The 22422-nt window shown below is 33.4% G+C and overlaps 1 protein-coding gene across 1 annotated transcript; it reads right to left on the reverse strand.

The window, feature by feature from the left end:
• Positions 1–2816: 2816 nt before the first annotated feature.
• LOC127736777 (uncharacterized) lies at positions 2817–21537 on the reverse strand. The gene is made up of 5 exons (XM_052247369.1): positions 20960–21537; positions 18721–18879; positions 16391–16532; positions 8857–9093; positions 2817–3202 (listed from the first exon to the last, which is right to left on the reverse strand). Exons 1-5 carry the CDS (start codon positions 21490–21492, stop codon positions 3017–3019), a joined length of 1257 nt encoding a protein of 418 aa, XP_052103329.1. The 5' UTR covers positions 21493–21537; the 3' UTR covers positions 2817–3016.
• Between the last annotated feature and the right edge of the window lie 885 nt (positions 21538–22422).

Genomic DNA, 22422 nt, shown 5'->3' on the forward strand with positions numbered 1-22422 from the left:
GGTTATTGGGTGGAGATCTCAACCAATGTAGAAATAATCAAAGTTCACTATATGAAGGGGGCGAGGATGACCCCTGGGGATCCAAACTTGCAACGAAATAAACCTGTCTTATTACAAGGAATATAAAAACATATGGTTATTGGGTGGGGATCTCAATCAATTTAGAAATAATCAAAGTTAAATATATGGAGGGAGTGGGGATGACCCCTGGGGATCCAGTTTATGCTGATATAAATCTGTCTTATCACCAGGAATATAAAAACATATTGTTATGGGGTGGGGATCTCAACCAATTTGGAGATCACTAGGATGGTTGAGGGAAGGACAACCCCATGGGTATCCAACACTCCACCTCGATCTAATGCATGCATGTACCAAATATTATGTTGGTAGCTCAAAAGATGAAAAAGTTCTGGCCCGGACAAGCTTGTATAACAACAACAATGAGAAGAATTCACAGGAAATTCAAGAAATAAAATTTATGAAGTTACAAAATGTACATATTCCTTTTCATCATATAAACTCTCCAAAAATAGTCCAAAACTTTGTAAATTTGATCGATTGATTGATCGATTAGGGTTTTTACGCCACTTTCAACAATTTTTAAAGCAATTGCTTTCATGCCATCGCGTATGGCCATCTTTGTGACGCAGATCAGAGACTCCGCCCAGATCAAGCCATAGTATTTTGTTAAACAGGCTCCTGGTCTGTCATTCTTAAACACCTATGCATGTTTTCTAATGCAATACATAGCTTGAAACTTTTGAAAAACCTTAGTGGATTTAAGAAGTTTCAGCATATGTTCTTGTAGATGTATTTTTGTATTTAGGGGGACAACCGTTTGACTATCAAAAAACATAGAAGTCCGAGTAAAAAAAGTGCATTTTTATACCTGCGATTCCGTTTTCCGTTCGTACGATGTTTCAACAAAATATGGAATCATTTCAGTTGTTGATTTAGTATTGAAAATTTGACTGAATTATCTCTTATTAAATACGGTTTTATATGTTTAATTTGTGTTTCTTTAAGAAAGAGGTCAGGTGCTCTTGTTCGTTCATAAAATTATCGTTCATTCATAAATTTATCGTAAAATCAAAATCACTACACAGGTTATACGTAGTGTCAAATGATTACCTGTAATCTAAAAATAGACAAACTTAACTGACCTATTTTGTTGATTTGTTTGCGCAAATAATTTAGAGGAACGAAACCCTTGTTAAAAACACATACCGGGTAACAATAAGTTTGTTTTCCTTTTTTGTCATAACTCCGTAAGATTTATCGATCACCTTACTAATGAGATGGACCCGTCCAAACGTGATAGATGCCAAGTCCAGATGAAGAGATATTTACAATTTGGAATTTTCTAGTTTCATAGATTAAAAAAAGTACTGGGTATGCATGACAAATGATGAAACCATTATCCTCGTCTTTCCAATGGACGAGTCTACTACGTTTGTTGACCCTCGACGGTCCACCGTATTTGCAATTTTATTTCACATGTTTTCGAAATATTGAAGATCATTTTTCACAATGTTTCCTGAAAATTGGATAAATATCAAAGCAACGTAGAGCTGTTTGTTCTTGTTCGTATAATGACAATTTAATGTCATGTTTGTCTGTGATGGCCCCTCTTTTCGGGATTGCATGAGAATTATAGTTATCTCGTACCGCATGAGGATGACACATATCAACTGAGCAATAATGTTTGGGACTTAGTTTTTAAGAAATGATGACAAAGTAACATTATGAAAATATTTTTAGTAAGCTGAAATATATATTTATTTTTTACATGTTTATGTCTTGTAAGATATTTTATTTCTTTCCCGTTTTTCAACATTTGCGTCTGGAAAGTTGAAATGTTTTAACTGAATGGTTAAATTTAAATTAATTATGAAAATTGTTAAAATTAAATCAATAAAGGAAATTATTGCCCAGTTACAAACACTACCAGGGGATAATCCATAATGATTTCTTTTTGAGTTATATGTTTCAGCACATGTATATTTGACCCCAACTTTAGCCTGGTAAACGTGTCGTCTCCTTGTGAAATATAAAACATATTAAAAATGACTTTCTGCTAAAGTCTTTTATTGATCAGTCAGGGGTACTACTTAAAAAAGTGATTTCAGAATCACTCCCTCGAGTGATTTTGGCTGTGAAATATTAAAAATTTTCACACAGACTTTTTAAAATCACTGAAACAAGTAATTTTAGAAGTTAAAATGTAATCACTTTAATAAGTGTTTATAACATTTTCTTGATATTTTTCCCACAAGCTTGATTTTTTTATTGGTAAAAAGACAACAATTCCATTGAAAAAACAACTATGTATATGCAGAAATTGTCTTTTGCTTGATAAGCCTGACACTTTTACAGTTTTTTTAAAATATGCAAAAACTGGAATAGTTTGTAGATCAGGTCATAACCTTGAAGTAGATCATTCTAACTCTAAAGAAAACCAATCAGGTTACCTAATATTGTTGATCTTTGTCTGATAGTAAGAGTAGTTAATGAATTTTTGATTACAGAAAAATTCCCAAGGGTACTTTTATAAGCTTTAGCGCACTAACTTACTGCACTAACTTACTGCCCAAGCGCACTAGTGAAATTAATATACAAAGAAAAAGGGATAATTGATTTATGTAGGAAAATTATAGAAAAGATTTTGAAAATATGGAAAATCAATGAAATTAGCATTTGAAGATCAAAGAAAACACTAAAATCACTTAAATAGGTGATAACTGAATTTATCAAATCACTGAAATAAGTGATGATGAAATCACTTGTTTAAGTAGCACCCCTGACTGTTGATATAAAGTTAAAACCTTCTTACTTCTCACTAGACAACACTCCTGTCAGGTTTAATTCTTATATATATGTGGATGAAAAAAAAAGTCCCCAAAACATTAACATGGCAGCAATTGCTTTTACAGCCTTTAAGGCTTTGATTCAGTTATATCGTGGCGACCAGTTTTACTGGTGGAAGAAGCTTGTAAATTTGCGGATTATGGCATTAACTGAAATCAATGTTATTTAACATCATAAAGCTGTCTATCAAAATGTCCCGATCTTCTTTAAAAATAAGGTCCAATGGTTTCGCATAATAAATAGTTGCCTCATCCATACTGTCATCATATTTGTTCTTTATTTCAAGTTCTTCTATATGGTTATCAGACATTTTAAGAATTGTGAAATAAACCTGAAAAATAAAAATAATAATGTTTCTCAGAACCTGATGTCTCCTCACAAACCTGTTTCAGAAAACAAAAGTAGCTAGTTATGGTAAAATAGGTAGAGGCTCAAGAGATCCTGTAAGGCTGTATTCCTACGCTGACTAAAAAATTCTTGAAAACAACCACAGGAATATATAATTACTTTGTATTAACCTTGTATCTCAGATGTTTCTGAAATCCGGGGGGAGAAATATATTGTATGGTTGTCACATGCTTAGAGATTTGTATGATATACTGTATTTCTGTGGCCGTATGACAAGTTAAACTTGACATCATATATATTATATTTCAATTTGTCATGTGTGTGGAATTAGAATGCTGTCAAATTAAATTTTATAAAAGAACAGAGTTCCAATGTCCCCCGCGTTGCACATATTTTATCTATCCAAGGGCAATAACTAGAAAAAACTTTTTTTGTTTGTTCTTTAAAACTTTTTATAAATATCTTAGAGAAATGAAGGCTTGAGATATATTTTCAAGGTTCATAACTCTTTTAAAAATATTTGATGAGACATTGCTTATAAATATAAACCTTTGATATAAATCTGATAAAAATCTGGCAAAAATTGTACATGTGAGAGCTCTTACAATGCAAATTTCCATATAATTAATATTTTAAAGGGGCATAACTCTTTTAAAAATAATTGATCTGCACTGATTTTCAAACTTGTCTGAGATATTGCTAATCAGGGACTAAACTTAACTCTTTTTCTCCAGGGGCCAGCTGGGCCCCAAACTATTTTTTCAGGGGCCCAGTTGAAATTTTAGGGGCCCAACCAATTTTTATAGACAATATTTATTAGCACAAACACATTTACATTAAATGGTTATGGCATACAGTATAGTACAATTGAAATAATTAACTGACAATAATTAAATTAGTGTGACAGTGGTATTCATACGAAAAAGAAGACTACAAATATGTGTGTATTGACAGATAAACAATTATTAATGTCCATGAACAAAGAAGGATAGTATCAAACAATAAAAAAAAAAAAACTAGAGGCTCTAAAGAGCCTGTGTCGCTCACCTTGGTCTATGTGCATATTAAACAAAGGACACAGGTGGATTCATGACAAAATTGTGTTTTGGTGATGGTGATGTGTTTGTAGATCTTACTTTACTGAACATTCTTGATGCTTACAATTATCTCTATCTACAATGAACTTGGCCCTGTAGTTTCAGTAGAAATTATTTTTTATGAAAATTGTTAAAAATTTATTATAAAGGGACATAACTCCTTAAGGGGTCAATTGACCATTTTGGTCATGTGACTTATTTGTAGGTCTTACTTTGCTGTACATTATTGCTCTTTACAGTTTATCTCTATCTATGATAATATTCAAGATAATAACCAAAAGCTGAAAAAATTTCTAAAAATTACCAATTCAGGGGCAGCAACCCAACAACGGGTTGCCTGAATGGTCTGAAAATTTAAGGGCGGGGTCATCAAACACAATTTTTAAACTACATACCCTAATGATGATTGTTTACAACTTTAGTTCAATTCATCTTAGTAGTTTCAGAGGAGAAGATTTTTGTAAAAGATAAAAAAAATCTACGAAAAATTGTTAAAAATTGACTATAAAAGAGCAATAACTCCTTAAGGGGTCAACTGACCATTTTGGTCATGTTGACTTATTTGTAGAACTTACTTTGCTGAACATTATTGCTGTTTACAGTTTATCTCTATCTATAATAATATTCAAGATAATAACCAAATAAGGCAAAATTTCCTTAAAATTACTAATTCAGGGGCAGCAACCTAACAACGGGTAGTCCGATTCATCTGAAAATTTCAGGGCAGATAGATCTTGAGCTAATAAACATTTTTACCTTGTCAGATTTGCTCTCAATGCTTTGGTTTCAGAGATATAAGCCAAAATCTACATTTTATCCCTATGTTCTATTTTTAGCCATGGCGGCCATCTTGGTTAGTTGGCCGGGTCACTGGACACACTTTTTAAACTAGATACCCTAATGATGATATTGGCCAAGTTTGGTTAAATTTGGCCCAGTAGTTTCAGAGGAGAAGATTTTTGTAAAAGTTTACGGACGACGGACGACGGACGCCAAGTGATGAGAAAAGCTCACTTGGCCCTTTGGGCCAGGTGAGCTAAAAATTATACAGATTTTCTCAATAAAAGACAATCATTAATATATTTTGTGGTGATTTTTATAATGACTGGCAAATTGCTATTCAAAAGTGTGGTCATATGCCTCAGTGTTATAGCTGATTGCAATTTAACAAAATTGATATACTAATAAAATAAAACTTAAATGTACTTTTCATATACTAATAAAGCCGTTTTAGGTAATCCTATATGTAATGTTTGAGTCTGGTAAAGATAACTTTATAATATTTGAATTATTGCCACCAGAAATATATCATAAGATTTGACAATACTGATTTTAGAACATTTCCCTCCAAAATTGTCTCCCTTCAATTCGAACTTCCTGTTGACAATATGGCTTTTTCTATGAATCATTAAATGCTATTTCAAATCCAAGCCATCCTCTAGTAGTGTTGATCAAAAATATTATTCAATTACTTTTTATCGAAGATTGGTCAGCATACTAGATATTTTGATATTTATTTACGAGATTTTGCGTTTCTTTTTTTCATGAAGAACAAAAAGTTGTGTGTACAAGTTTTGGTCAAAAACGGGCTTGTAATGATAAGCAATTCAGATTCAAGAGTAACGAAAACACTAAAAAATAATGAATTAGTTAACGGACGGATGGACAACGGACGCAAAGTGATGGCAAAAGCTCACTCTAGCTTTTAGCCAGGTGAGCTAAAAATGACAACCAGTATTAGTTTTGCACATCATATGATATGAGCTTGTAATCAAAAATCAATAAAGAATTTAGTGGGAACTTTTAGTGCATGTGCCACCCACTGCCTGTCTTTTACATGGACTCTTTTTTTATGCCAAAATCAACCTTAACCTATATTTTATGGTCCATGACATTGTGTATATATTTCAAAAGATTTGGTCAAGTGGTACTTTAATTATCATTCATAAACCTAAATAATTTATGAGTATTCCTCGGAACACATGTGTCGCCTGTCCCCAAAAGTAAAAGTTTTGGTCTGGGAAACCCCAGAAATCAGTGTGATAAAAAAATACATTTATTTTTGTGGGTATCAATTTTTGTGGATAGAGAAAAAAAGACAATTCGTGGGATACGTAAATTCGTGGATCGCTGTTTCAAAAATTAAAAAAAAATGTTTCAGATACGTAAATTCGTGGAACTCTGTAATGATAAAACAAAAGATAGAAATTCTTTGAAAATGTTTTGAAATGTCAAAATCCTCGATTGGTCATTCTAGGTTAAAGTGTTCATTTAAAACCTCGATCGCAAGCGAGGACAAAGGCAACTAATTATTTGTTTGTTTTATATGTTTATAACTTCTTGTCGGAATTTTATAAGGTATTCAAAGCCCTTTGATGTACAACTGACTGAAAGTTATTTTCACTTATCACGACACAATAAGCAGTCATTAGAAAATGATCAAAAGTAAGATAAAAGCTTACGATGTTTGCATCCCAAGCTGGAACCCAAGCCATAAAACAATGATGGAATATTAACTCATCGCGCGGTTTTCTTTTATATTCTCTTGGAACATGAGGTTTTTTAATGTATTATAAATTATAAGTTTCAAGTCGGAAACAATTATTTCACTTGTAATTTTGATAAACGATTTTGCTATTAAAATTGTATTTGTATAATGTATGATATGTACCGATAAATGTCTAAAAGGATTATAACTGAATGGGTTACAAGTGTACATCACAATGTGTTCATGTGCAAGTAAATTATTATTTTGATAAAATGTCGTTTCGGTCCAGAATAAAGAAACAAACATGCTTAAACGCCCTTTTATCGAAATATTATTTCAAAGCAATGTGTAATCTCCCAGCTCCCTGTATAAAAATTTGCTTAGTAAAGTTATATTTCGAAATAAGTGTCGTTTTTGTCCAGAATATAGAAATAGACATGCTTAAACGACAATAAATCGAATTATTATCTGAAAAGCAATTTGTGTCCTCCCAGCTCCATGAGCTCCTTGTTTTAACATTTTGTTGAGTAAGATTTTATTTCGAAAAAATATCGTTTTTGTCCAAAATAAACAAAATGACATGCTTAAACGACAATTTATCGGAATATTATTTGAAATGCAATTTGTGTCCTCCATTCTCCCTTTAAAATTTTATAACAAAAAATATCGTTTTGTCAAGAATTAAGTAAACAAAAATGCTTCAACGGCAATTTATCGAAATTTTTTTTTGAAAAGCAAGTTGTGTCTTACCTGAGCTACCTTATTAAAAGTTTGTCAAGAATTTTCATGAGTCAAAGGTGTGAAATTTAATGTTCCTGTCATAAACACTATTGCCTACTGGCAATGTCCGTACTTAATCCTATTGATTTTTAATCACCAATAAACCAAATTATGACACGGTAATTAACAACTTGCAGTTATTTCCCATGAACAATTTTAATCAATTTAAAAAAGTAAATTTGCACTGCTATTCTAAAGATTTCATTATTTATTTAATCAAAATACTTTTATATTTTATTTCAAAAACACGTTTTTTATGTTACCATGCTTTCGCAAATCAACACTATACTAGAATTGCACAACATAACTGGAAATAAATATTCGACTCAATACATATTTCTCGGGATTATTCTTCGTTGAATTCTTCAATTCATGGTTTGCTGTAACCCATGAAACCCACGAAAATTGGTATACCACGAATAAAAATGAATCTACAGTAGTACGACGCAGACGCAAGACGACAGAGAGTGATCCCTATGTGTCGCTGCAAAAAAAAACATTTTATCAGACAGAAAGAAGTTCAAGGGCCTTGACTTATCAGACTGGAACAAAATGGGAACTTGAACTGTAACAGCCCATGATGTATTTACATACCCAATATGAAGCCGATATTTAAAAGGGTTTGGGAAAAAAGTCTGCAAAACTTTAAATCAGACAGACGGACAGCCATAACTCTGTGAAAAAATATCAGACCGGAACAAAATGTGAACTTGAACTGTAACAGCCGATGATGTATTTACATACCAAATATGAAGCTCATCTCTTAAAGGGTTGGGGAAAAAAGTGTGGAAAACATTAAAATTCTATGAATTTTCTTTAGTTCAAGGGTCATATCTCTGTGAAAAATTATCGGACAAGAGCAAAATCCAAACTTGAACTGTAACAGCCCATGATGTATTTACATATCAAATATGAAGCTGACATCTCAAAGGGTTTAAAAAGATCTGGAAAACTCAGGATCTGCCAGACGGACGGTCAGCCATAACACTGTGAAAAATTATCAGACCTGAACAAAATGTGACCTTCATTTGTAACAGCCCTTGAATTATTTACATAACAAATATGAAACTGCTGTCTTAAAGGGTTTTGGGAAAAATCTGTAAAACTTAAAATCTGACGGACGGACAGATGGACACAGAGCCTTTGCCAGTAGGGGACTAATAAATATACATGGATGCTCAATAATATCATTTATACATCTATAGGTGGCATGGATATTAATTTACATGTATATTACTTGTTTATTAATGTTCTAATTCTGCAATAAATTACCTTAGTCCCATCAACAACCATTCCCGGTTTCATAAACTTTTTAACTCCATTTTCTACTTTTGTTACATGATCTTTTCTTCGAATTTCTAACAAAAGTTCTCCTGCATGCTGTCCTAGCACAGACTCAGTTAAATCCTTCAATATTTCTGGTCTGCAGGAACCTTCATCTTTTTCATCTGAGCATTTTCCGATTTTAATGGGTGGTTCCTCGCACTTTTGCCTTGAATCCTTTTTCACCTATTAAAAATTATATCATAAAAAAACAGTGCTCCAATGTCACCCCCCATTGCAAATATTAATTTTCCAACTTTCAAAGTTGTTTAAGGAACATAAATGCTACATAAATTTACTATCACGACTCATCTTCATACTTTTTCGAGATATTATTGAGCTAAAGCATATGTATAAATTGCATTCAAATCCAAAATGGAATAAAATCAGTAGAGTGTTTCTGCTGACAAGGCCATATTGCCAATTTACAAAGTTATTAAGTGGCACAACTCTTACAAAATATCACGAACAGAACTCATCTTCAAACTGGCTTGAGTTATCATTGAACAGAAGGCTATGTACAAATTTTATCCAACTCTTACGAGAAATAAATTTGCTAGAGTGCTTACAGTGTGGACAGATGCAGGGATACAATAACGGAAGAACAGACAGGGTTAAAGAATATGATCCCCGCCCACCAACATTTGGTCTCTGGGCCATAAAAATATTTTACAATGAATATCTAGTTAAAAGTTCAGACAAAATGTCAGATAAATGTAGTGTAGTCCATTACTGAATGTACTATAATATTTCTTTTTTTTTTTTATTAAAAACACAAAATCATTGAACAAGAAAAAGCCCTTGCAAAGTTATTAAAAAAAAAGTTTCAATGGTGTCTAGTACATTCATTATTATACCACCAGAGCATTGTAGGCAACTGAAAAATTAACACAAAAATCAATGGAACTCATTTTTGGGATGTGAACGTAGATAAGCTAAATCACAATTACATGTATAAAGCCAATCTTACAAACATATTAATACACATTGCAAATTATTCAGTTTGCATAGCACCGTGAAATCACAAATTGTCCATCTTGAATAATGGGTAGGGTCAGGTCATGACACAATTCTGAGAGGGGACCACCTAAGGAGTATTCCAGTCAATTTGGTTCAATTTGGCTAAGCAGCTGACTTTATCAGTTTATTTTAAGAAGATTTTTTTTAAATCAATCACAAGCTAACTTTTTTTTTTTCAGCAAAAGGCAAATTCACATATTTCTGGAAAAAAGAAGAAGTCACTACTCCCTCATGCTCAAGTCAAGAGTATTCCCTGTAATTCAGCATTTTTTCAGCTATATTATTACAAGAACAAGTGTGTTTTGTGTGTTTTTATGTCTGCATCGTACCAGACCAACATGATGAGTTGGATTTTTGCTCTGCTAGCTCACTGAAGTACCTGACTGCAGTATACAAGATACCTCAATCTAACACATTATCCTGGCTCCAAGCCTACCAGTCGATGTTCTATCCCTATGATGTTGCTTGCTTAGCACAGAAGCAACAAATACTATTTTGTAAATCGATGGTATGACCCTACCAGGGATTGAACCCATGATTTACCACATTCCAGGTGAGCATGCTTACCATTATGCCACAGGTGCAGTTGATTTCTAAGTGTATTTTATGCATATTCCAATTGTTTTGGTTTTTTTTAAGGAAATAAGGGCCTTTCTATGTCTGCCTTGTTAGAATTTAATTACCAGAGGCTCCTAGGAGCCTGTAATCGCTCACCTGAATTACCTGTGACCAGAATGTTGCAACTTTATGAAAATTGTGTTTTCAGATAAAAAAATAAAATGCTCCACTGGGGCGCAGCTTGATACGACCGCAGAGGTCGAACCCTGAACAGTTGGGGCAAGTATGGACACAACATTCAAGCTTGATACAGCACTGAATTTCAATTGTAATTAAATATTTGACACAGCATAGGTTTCTGACACAGTATGAAAGTGGTCTAAGAACTTAAAAAATTTTAATTAACCTATTCAAACCATATCATTATTATTTGCTTTTATATATAAATCAGAAATAACCAATTTAAAATGGTAAATTTTACAGAAAAAAAAATCCCCCCCCCCAAACTTTTTGAACCCCCTTATGATTCATCACCCCCAAACTCAATCCCAGCCTTCTCTTTGTGGTATGGTACCTTGCAGCACAATTTCAGAGAGATCCATACACTTGAACACAAGTTATTGTCTGGAAACTAGAAAAATGCTTGTTTTTTGGCCCCTTTTTGGCCCCAAATTCCTAAACGTTTAGGGCAATTACCCCCAAACTCAATTCCAGCTTTCCCTTTGTGATATGGAACCTTGCAGTACAATTTCATAAAGATCCATACACTTACACACAAGTTATTGTCCTGACACTAGAAAAATGCTTGTTTTTTTGCCCTTTTATGGCCCCTAATTACTAAAATTTTGAGGGAATTACCCCCAAAATCAATCCCAGCCTTCCCTTTGTGGAATGGTACCTTGCAGTACAATTTAAGAGAGATCCATACACTTGAACACAAGTTATTGTCTGGAAACTAGAATAAAATGCTCCGCAGGGCGCAGCTTGATACGACCGCAGAGGTCGAACCCTGAACAGTTGGGGCAAGTATGGACACAACATTCAAGCTTGATACAGCTCTGAATTTGGATTGTGATTAAATATTTGACACAGCATAGGTTTCTGACACAGAATGAATGTGGTCTAAGAACTTAAAAATTTTAAATTGGACATTCACATATTATGGTCCAATATCCAAAATCTAAATACATGGTTAGATTCAGCACATCAAAGAACCCCAAGAATTCAATTTTTGATGAAATCAAACAAAGTTTAATTTTGGACCCTTTTGACCTCAATGTGGACAAAGTTGATAACGGGGCCCAAAAATCTAAATACATGGTTAGATTCAGCATATCAAAGAACCCCATATATTCAATTTTTGTTGAAATCAAACAAAGTTTAATTTTGGACCCCGATTTGGACCAACTTGAAAACTGGGCCCATAATCAAAAATCTAAATACATGTTTAGATTCAGCATACCAAAGAACACTAAACATTCAATTTTTGTTAAAATCAAACTAAGTTTAATTTTGGACCCTTTGGACCTTAATGTACTCCAATTTGAAAACGGAACCAAAAATTAAGAATCTAAATACTCGGTTAGATTCGGCATATCAAAGAACCCCAATAATTCAATTTTTGATGAAATCAAACAAAGTTAAATTTTGGACCCTTTGAACCTCAATGTGGACCAATTTAAAAACGGGGCCGAAAATCCAAAAACTTAATACACGGTTATATTCAGCATATTAAAGAACCCCAAGAATTCAAGAATAAAACCCCATTGAAATTGATCAAGAAATAAGCAATTTATAAGAAGTATCTTCTTTTGCACAATACTGTGCAATTGAATATTTCTTGCTATTGCGCAATACTGTACAATTGACAATTTCTTGCTATTGCGCAATATTGTGCTATTGGATATTTCTTGCTATTGCGCAATACTGTGCAATTGAAGATTTCTTGCTATTGCGCAATACTGTGCAATTGAAGATTTCTTGCTATTGTGCAATACTGTGCAATTGAAAATTTCTTGCTATTGCACAATACTTATTATATAAAAATTTACACATCCTGTTTGGTGTGTATCTCCTACAATATCATTATTATTTGCTTTTAAATATAAATCAGAAATAACCAACTTAAAATGGAAAATTTTAAAAGAAAAAAAAAAGGAAAAAAAGAAAAAAAAAGAAAAAAAAAAAAATCCCCCCCCCCAAATTTTTTGAACCCCCTTATGATTCATCACCCCCAAACTCAATCCCAGCCTTCCCTTTGTGGTATGGTACCTTGCAGTACAATTTCAGAGAGATCCAAACACTTGAACACAAGTTATTGTCTTGAAACTAGAAAAATGCTTATTTTTGGCCCCTTTTTGGCCCCCAATTCCTAAACGTTTCAGGCAATTACCCCCGAACTCAATTCCAGCTTTCCCTTTGTGATATGAAACCTTGTAGTACAATTTCAGAAATATCCAAACACTTACACACAAGTTATTGTCATGAAACTAGAAAAATGCTTGTTTTTTGCCCCTTTTTTGGCCCCTTATTCCTAAAATTTTGAGGCAATTACCCCCAAAATCAATTACAGCCTTCCCTTTGTGATATGGAACCTTGTGGTACAATGTCAGAGAGATCCATACACTTACACACAAGTTATTGTCTGAAAGTTACAAAATGCTTATTTTTGGCCCCTAATTCCTTAACTGTTGGTACCATAACCCCCAAAATCAATCCCAACCTTCCTTTTGTGGTATTGAACCTTATGGTAAAATTTCATGGAGATCCATTCACTTAAACTAAAGTTAGAGTGCGAAAACCAATGTGTCTTCGGACGACGCCAACGACGACGACGACGCCAACGTCATACCAATATACGACCAAAATTTTTTAATTTTTACGGTCGTATAAAAATGCTTATTTTTGGCCCCTTTTTGGCCCCTAATTCCTAAACTATTTGGGCAATTACCCCGAAACTCAATTCCAGCTTTCCCTGTGTGATATGGAACCTTGTAGTACAATTTCATAAAGATCCATACACTTACACCTAAGTTATTCAGTCAGGATTCTACTTCGTCAAAATTATCTCCCCATTACGCCAGTTCATTTTCACAATCGTAGAAATGGAAGCCATTGTTGGGATGACGCTCTACCAATTTTGCTCTTAAAAACCGATAAATTTATCCACATAGCACCATTACGATCCTTATATGTCAGTTGTATTTTAAAAGACAAATGTATCTACTAGCTAATGAGCATCAGTTAATGATCTTGTCTGCATTGATTCAACTTAAAACTATTGTCTGATCGGTTGTCAGGTGGAATTTTCGAAAATTCTTAAACATTTAAAAAAATTCTAATTAAATATTTCGTGGAAGGTCAGACTAAAAATTTTCAGTGGTTGAAGATTATAAACCCTAGTTATCACACACAAAAAATTATATTTTTTCGAAGATATGCATTTTCATCATCCAACTTAAAAGACTGTCGTCAACTACTTTTAGTAAAAAAATAGCTATTCGAACACACCTACTCTGTTTTTGTGATTCATTAGATAGGTATTTCACTTGACCCATATATTTCATCTTTTCGTACTGTGATTTTTTTATGTTATAAAGTCAATCTGTAGCTTTGATATATAAAAATGATAGAATCTGAAGCGAGAAGATATATCAAATACTCTTGCTTTGTACGTTTTAAAGACAAAATATACACCTCAAACACGCCCTAACATAAAAAGGTGCACTCGATTTTCTCTTTTCGATACAATTGTTACCCATTTTTTGGAATTTTTCCTTGAGTCACATAATGGAAGGGCAGACACGAAAATTACTGAACATATAGATTGATATGTTCTCCATCCGTGGTAAAACAATTTTGAAAATCGGAGGTTATGCATTTTCTACATCCAACTTGATATATACCCATGTCGTCGACTTGATATCTAATTGTTCTGCATTACTATGTAATAGATAAATTGAAAACTTATGCAAATGGTGTTTTTAAAATAAAACACTTTGTAATTGAGAAGAAAATTGTCGTTTTATTTGTTTCTATTAACTTTTAAAATTTTTGTTACTATAGTAAACATTACAGTAAGCATTTATCGCCTTCTCTAACAAAGAGCTTCGATTCTTTTGTTCTATTTCAACTGGGTTTCCGCCTGTATTGTCATGAAACTAGAAAAATGCTTGTTTTTTGCCCCTTTTTGGCCCCTAATTCCTAAAATTTGCAGGCAATTAGCCCCAATATCAATCCCAGCATTCCCTTTGTGATATGGAACCTTGTGATACAATTTCAGAGAGATCCATAGACTTACACACAAGTTATTGTCATGAAACTAGAAAAATGCTTGTTTTTTGCCCCTTTTTGGCCCCTAATTCCTAAAATTTGGAGGCAATTACCCCCAAAATCAATCCCAGCATTCCCTTTGTGATATGGAACCTTGTGGTACAATGTCAGAGAGATCCATACACTTACACACAAGTTATGTCTGGAAGTTACAAAAATGCTTATTTTTGGCCCCTTTTTGGCCCCTAATTCCTTAACTGTTGGTACCATAACCCCCAAAACCAATCCCAACCTTCCTTTTGTGGTATTGAACCTTATGGTAAAATTTCATTGAGATCCATTCACTTAAACTAAAGTTAGAGTGCGAAAACTAATGTGTCTTCGGACGATGACGACGCCGCCGGACGACGACGCCAACATCATACCAATATACGACCACAAAATTTTTTTTGCGGTCGTATAAAAACTGAATTAAATGTTTAACTCTTTCAGGGCTATATTAATTCAAAATTTTAGCACAAAATGAATTTGTTTTTGCCATTAAAAATATATTTTTAATGCAGCTACAGTCAATTTTGCTAAAAAATTATGCAGTTGTTGCCATTTCAAGAAATTTCTATTTTTAGTAACTGTGGCCATTTTAAATGGAGGACAGGGCTACCAGATATAATTTTGAAAGGGGACCACCCAAGGCCCATCCAAGTCAAGTTTGGTTCAAATTGGCCCAGTAGTTTCAGAGAAGAAGATTTTTAATTGATTTTTTGTCAATATAAGCCTATTTTGCACATGTTGCATAGTTGGCAAAAGTATAAATTTTTCGAAAAAAAAAGCATTATATGTAAACAACTCCTTTTCATAAGGCTACAGTTCAAATTTGAGCCTATTTTGCTGAAAAATAAAGCTGTTTTTGCCATTTAAAGAAATTTCTATTTTTAGAAACGGCAACCATTTTAGATGGAGGACAGGGCTGCCAGATATCCTTTTGAAAGGGACCCGCCAAGGACCATCCACATCAAGTTTGGTTCCAATTGGCCAAATGGTTTCAGAGGAGAAGATCTTTCATTGAATTTTTGTCAAAATAAGCCTAATTTGCATATTAAGCAAAATCGGCAAAAGTATAAATTTTTCGGAAAAACCTGTATCATATGTTAAACAACTCTAAATGATGAGGCTACAGATCAAATTTGAACCCATTTTACTGAAAAATAAAGCGGTTTTTGCCATTTATAGAAATTTCTATGCATTTTACCCCTATGTTCTATTTATAGTAATGGCTGCCATTTTTGGAGAGCGGGGTCATCGGATACAATTTTGAAAGTAGACACCCTAAGGATGATTCAGGCCAACTTTGGTTCAGATTGGTCCAGTGGGTTCAGAGGAAAAAATTTTTGAAAAAGTTTACAGACGGACGACGGACGCAAAGTGATGCACAAAAGCTCATCCTGGCTTTTAGCCAGGTGAGCTAATAAACAGGGAAGGTTTGTGATTCCTTTTGCAGGTAAAGCTATATAAATATTGAAGAACAGAATACTGACCACATTTATTATTTGTATGCAATAAGGAACAGTTTTTTTCAATTTGTGTCACATAAAAGGGAAAAGCAGTTTACATTTTTTGTTCTAAAGCAACTTACCTCTACAACTGACACTAAAATTTGAGATTTTGAGAGTACAAGTCCATCCAACTGCTTTCCTTTTTGGAAGAAACAGAGGTCTGGTACTGATGACACAACTTTTTGATCTGCTAAATTTGTCCATCTCGTGGGTCTGCCATATCTTAAAAAGATGAATATGGTATTAATTTGTGATGAAAGTGCTGGTCATTCAGGGAAATTCACTTCACAACAGTTCAGACAGTTGTTGATATAAAATCAAAAATTTTGTAAGGAGACAGTAGTCAATGCAATAATTCGATAAAAAATATATAGATCTGCATTATCATTAATTACGGTAATATTCAAATTGTATGACAAAACAGAAGATACCCTGTCAATACATGGATTAGACTCTAAACATGCTTCTCAAGTTTTCTGACACTGTATCGGAAAAAATTCTTAAACTAAAGCATGTAAAGGTTAAACAAAGTAGAAATGTGCAAAGAAAATACTCCAAATTCTTTGCCGAAATGGAAAAAAAAATATTTTCAAAATTTATGTATAGGTACTAAAGTAGCTTCAGTTCAAAATTCATGGAGGTAAGACTGTTTGATGAAGTTATTCAAGTTTTAAAAACCTTAACATTACATACAGTCAGCCTAGTACAATTAGCAATAAAAAAATGTCCAAATTTACTGCGAAAACGGAAAAAAAATCATTTATTTTCAAAACTTTTGTGTATCTACAATATTTTGACCATAGAGATGTTTCTGTCCAAGTTTCATGAAATATATGAAGGTCTGAAGTAGTTAATTAAGATAAATCAAAGCACTTAAAGTGCTGATGGACAGGTTTTTTAACAGCCCACATAAATTATACTGGTCAGGCATGTCAGTATATTGTATATATGTATTCAAATAACCTATTCAATATTTTAATATGAGATTGGCAACATATTATTTTCAACCCATATTCAAAATTGATCTGTGTTTGGTGGTAATAAGCATTGTGTATAACTTTTATAACATTTGGTTGAGGGAAACTAAAGTTAGAGAACGGAAACTAATTTTGGGACGTACGGACGGACAAGGGTAAAACTTAATGCCCCCTCTGCCGTGGCTGGGACATAAAAAGGAATTTAACCAATTACCTATTTAGGTCTGATCAGATCCCATACTGATCATCTTGAAAAGGCCAGTAGGACCAATTAATGTAGTGTTGAATGGGTACCACTAGGGAAATATATATACTAAGTTCAGTTCAATTTACTACATTGATTTTATTTATTCATTTAGGGCATGGTGGTCATTTTCAATGACTGGCCGCATCAACTGACACAAAGTCACAAATCTGAATAAAGGGTTTCTGCCAATGAAGCAAAATATGGCTGGTAGTAAAATAAGAAAATTACCAGTATCTGCTACACTAAAACCCAATGTTTATATACAATTGTATACCTTGATTCCAAATTCCAGTATTATACAAAAATTGAAAACTGATCCCTTATATCTCTGAAATAGTAAGACTCACATGAAGTTGGCATACTACCGAAAAGTCTTGCAATAAGGAAATAAATAAAAAAAATTAAATAAAAACGGCATCAGAATCAGATGAAAAATCCCAATAATACACAATGTGATAAGCAATAATTGAATAAACTGTTATCACAGACAACTGTCTCGCCTGCTTTGCAGCAAAGTTTATTTTAGACTGTGTATATCTAAGAGTGAAATAGTTACAAAACCCCTTTGATATTTACCATGAATTAACACAATTTTCAAATCCTTGATTGATATTGACTGCACTATTAATGGGAATATTTAATTTGAGTTTTTTTTTCAGCAGGACCTCACAACCTGCATGAAAATGAAATGTACACACGCTAATGCAATATCATACCAAATATCACTAACCTATCATAAGTAGTTCCTTTTGAACTGACCTAATCACAAAACTTAACATACACTTTGTGGCAATTTCAAAGTCAGTGGACCATGACTGAGGGGGTAGGGCCTCACAACCTGCATGAAACTGAGTAGTACTGATGATAATGCAACATGATACAAAATAGCACTGACCTATCATAAGGAGTTTCTTTTGAACTGACCTAATCAGAAAACTTAACATAGAAACTGTGTATTAATTTCTAAGTCACTAGACTTTGACTGAGGGGGTGGGGCTTCAGTACGAGCATGAAACTGAGATGTACTGATGATATACAACATCATACCAAATACCATTGCCCAGTGGTTTCAGAGGAGACAATTAAAATGTGTAAAATTTTGAGGGACGGACGGAAGACTACACGGACAGACGACGGACGCAAAGTGATGGCAAAAAAATGAAATGTTAATACTACTTATACTTACTGCACTTTTAAATGACACATCTGGGCAAAACTTTGACAGACAGGAATGTAATAGGTTTCAGCAACCTCTTGCAATTGATTGTATTTGTCTTGAAACAATTTTAGCAGGATTGAAAGTTCTTCAATAAATTCAAATACCCTATAACTTGCCAAGACATCTCTAAAAAGATAAAAGAGAAATTATAATACATGTACCTTACACCCTGAGAGTATTGATTCATATACTATATTCTCTACACTTTTTGGTCTATTGAATGTTGTTTAAAGCCAACTTGAGCAATATTTCAGCTACATTGTACAACTACAACTACTACACAGTTTGGAGTAATAATCAAGTGAAATAAAGGTTTTATATGTAAACTACATGCATTTAATTAAAACTGTGCTAACAACATTTTAGAACTTGTTCATGGCACAAAGATTGTTCTCGCTATTCTACAAGTTTTTGAAAATAAAGTAGACTTGGATTCAGTCTTGGTCTTTTCTGATTTTTCATGATTGTTCGATCTCTCATGCTTAATAACACAATCTAATTTGTAGATTTTACACCAAGTTACAAATGAATTAGTTTTTGCGTCACTGTGAACTTTGCATGCAGAACACACCATCCCGTCGTCCCTATCGCCTAGCCAGGGTCTTTCACGTTCCCATTCGACAGAATAATTTCTAGACCGTTTAGTTTTCTCATAAAGTCATATTCACGGAAACCTCATCTGTCTGTCTCTTTTGTGGCCGTTTAACCCCGCTGATGTATATTTTGTACTTCCACATTATAAAAATAAAAAAGAAACTGTGCAATTTTTGAGTAGGGACGGGCAGGGACACATGTAATTTTCGTTTTCGAGTAGGGACAGACGGGTACACAAAAAAATATGCATTCATCGTTTGATTTTTTAATTGTAAACAAAAATATATATATATTTGTGGTTTTTGAAATACAATCGGGTCCCATCATTTATCTTGAATCATGAATTGATGAGTTTAGAGGCTGGGGGCCTATACTCCCGACTTAAAAAAAAACAAGTAGCCACCTTCTTCTTCTTTCCTCTATATCTTCCTCCAATAGTTGGAGTACACCAACCTTACTGAATTCAGGTTGGTTAATCCTTATAAAAATTATTAAGTGAATACCTAACTATTTAAAAATAACATTATGTACAGTTAAATCCCTGCAAAGATACTAATAATAACTTCTATGTACATTAAAAATGGGTCACAGTTTAAAAGTTATTAATAAAATTTTTAAAAATAAAAAAGTTTTGAATATTATTTACAGGGCATGCATTATAGTAAAAAATCTTTACATTTACTAAACAATGTTACTTAAAGGTAAAAAATAACGAGTTTTCAGCTTCCTGCCTGCTACATGCTGGAGTTACTACATCTGTCTATGAGCACTACTAGGCGATATAAAATCAACAAAATCATGCATATAAGCTTATATGTCCTAAGCGATCTAATTATGCATAGCCATTATCTATCTGTTATATATATATATATGTGAAGCTACTGGGTATTAAAGCTAACGATAAACATGTACATTTATTCCAACTATAGGTATAGCGCGGCACAACCACACTGACCAGTTATTCTAAAATTTCATGGATTTTCTCAGCATTTAATTTTACGTAAAGGATTGATAGGTTTAGCGCGGAACACCCACACTGACCTAGTTGCTCTGTCCAAAAACCTTTATGATGACTTTAGATTAAAGATAAACGTTGTTTAAGTTGTTTCATTTTACGGAGTTAAAGAAAGCAATTGAAGGTATAGCGCGGAACAGCCATATTAACCTAAATTAAATGAAGATTTGAACATTTAGATTTTCGCAGCATTTAATTCTGTGTAAAAGATTGATGTTAGGTTTAGCGCGGAACAACCACACTGACCTAGTTGTACTGTCGAAGAAGCATAAATGATTATTCCTTAGATTGGAGAAAAAAGCCATATTTTATTTTATGAAGTTGAAGATAGTTGTTTAAGGTTTAGCGCGGTACAACCACACTGACCTTATGACAACTAGACATTAAGAGAAGACACTCTTTTTAGATGGAGTCTATAACATAAGTTCCTGCTTAATTCTTCTATTGAATTAAGAAAAAGGTTATCATGAGGGAGAATATTGTTTAGAGCCAGTTGCTGACAATCCAAAATTAGTTGGGCAATACAAGTTCTCTCGTGAAAATTGGAATTCCACCTTCTTTTAAAAATCAAAACTATTGAAACAACTGTGAACTCACATGTGATAATAACCAGGATTTGAATTTTTTGCCTTGTATCCTCCTTCAAAGATAGAACGAAGCTCCTTGATAATTTCACCAAATACAGGTTCCAATCTAATGTATATGTCCCTTAAAAAAACACTCGATCGGCTCCGGGATACTCCAGGCTCACAAGATTCAAATTTTAGAAATGATTTTATTCTTTCAATATAATACTTTTGTTGATGTGAAAAGGGTTCAATTGTCTTGTCCAATAAATTAAGTAAATCCTTTGGAGTTTCGGTGTAACACTTGGAATAAAAAATGTGTAATCTTTCAGCGTGGTATAACTTCCAAGAAGACACGAATTGTGGAATATGATACTTTGAAACGTAATTTTGATATTGTAACCTGGGACTTAACCTGCGTCTCTTATTTTGCCTGGAGAATGAACTAGATGGCGAAGAAATATTTTCATCTTCGTGCTCATCAGTCCGAAAAGATATGTCATCGAGACTGTTTGCCTCCGAAATTGACGGAGATGCTCTTTCCTGTACACATGGTAGATCCATCTGGAGGTACGGAATCGGCCGAGTTGTGACGAATAAGGGGAGAGAAACAGTGTGGGATAATTTGTGTAACGCGTATCCGTACCCAAACCATATAGTATCGTCAACCGTGAAAAATAAAACTTTATAAAGTGGTCAATAATTGTATTTTTTGGTACTAATGTAGCGTTTTGTATAACTGTAAAGGAAATACAAACATTTTTTTTTTATTTCGGGATATTTTTCAATACCTTGAAAAAAAAGATTAACGATGGGGTCAAATGTGTTACCCGAACAAGCAAAATTAAGTATTACAGTCCCCTATTCCAGAAAATGATTGAATACAGAACGTACTTCCTAATGGTCCTCTTTTTTGGTATCTTTTGTTATATATATATACACATATTTTTTAAAGAAATTTATTCTGTGTATATGCCATTATGGGCTCTTTTTTTTTTTTTGGGGGGGGGGGGGGGGGGGGGGGGGGGGGGGGGGTACTTTGCAAGGTGCACTAGAAATTTTTATTTGCACAGGTGTTGCAACATATCCAGTTGAATTGTAGTAGATATATGCATTAAATAAGATTGTGTAAGTAACAGGTATTGGTCCACAGCTACTCGCAGCTTCACCCCAACTTTTGTGGTGGTTGATCCGGAACAGCTTGGTACAATGGATTTTGTTATACCGGATCAATATGGCAACTTCGCTGCGTGTGGTGAACTATAGTTACAGTTCATCTATATTTTATTCATATAAAAGTACATTTTATGGATCTCTGTATCTCAGGATCATATATCTATCTATCTATATATTGATATAGTTATCTGTAGGTTGCCAGAACAGTGACGTAACCAAAATATGAGTTAACAATTATCTCACATATCTATCAATCTATGTGTTATTGAAACAATATATATCTTATCTATGAATCTATTTGTGTTTACATATTTAAAT

This window comes from Mytilus californianus, unplaced genomic scaffold (assembly GCF_021869535.1).
Source record: "Mytilus californianus isolate M0D057914Y unplaced genomic scaffold, xbMytCali1.0.p SCAF_36, whole genome shotgun sequence".
Taxonomy (NCBI): domain Eukaryota; kingdom Metazoa; phylum Mollusca; class Bivalvia; order Mytilida; family Mytilidae; genus Mytilus; species Mytilus californianus.

Coding starts and splice junctions, on each gene's coding strand:
- LOC127736777 (XM_052247369.1), bottom strand. CDS start 21,492: ATGGATCTACCATGTGTACAGGAAAGAGCATCTCCGTCAATTTCGGAG. Junction 18,880..20,959: donor AATCCTGGTTATTATCACAT/GTGAGTTCACAG, acceptor TTATCTTTTTAG/AGATGTCTTGGCAAGTTATA. Junction 9,094..16,390: donor TTTTAGTGTCAGTTGTAGAG/GTAAGTTGCTTT, acceptor AATTTTTAATAG/GTGAAAAAGGATTCAAGGCA.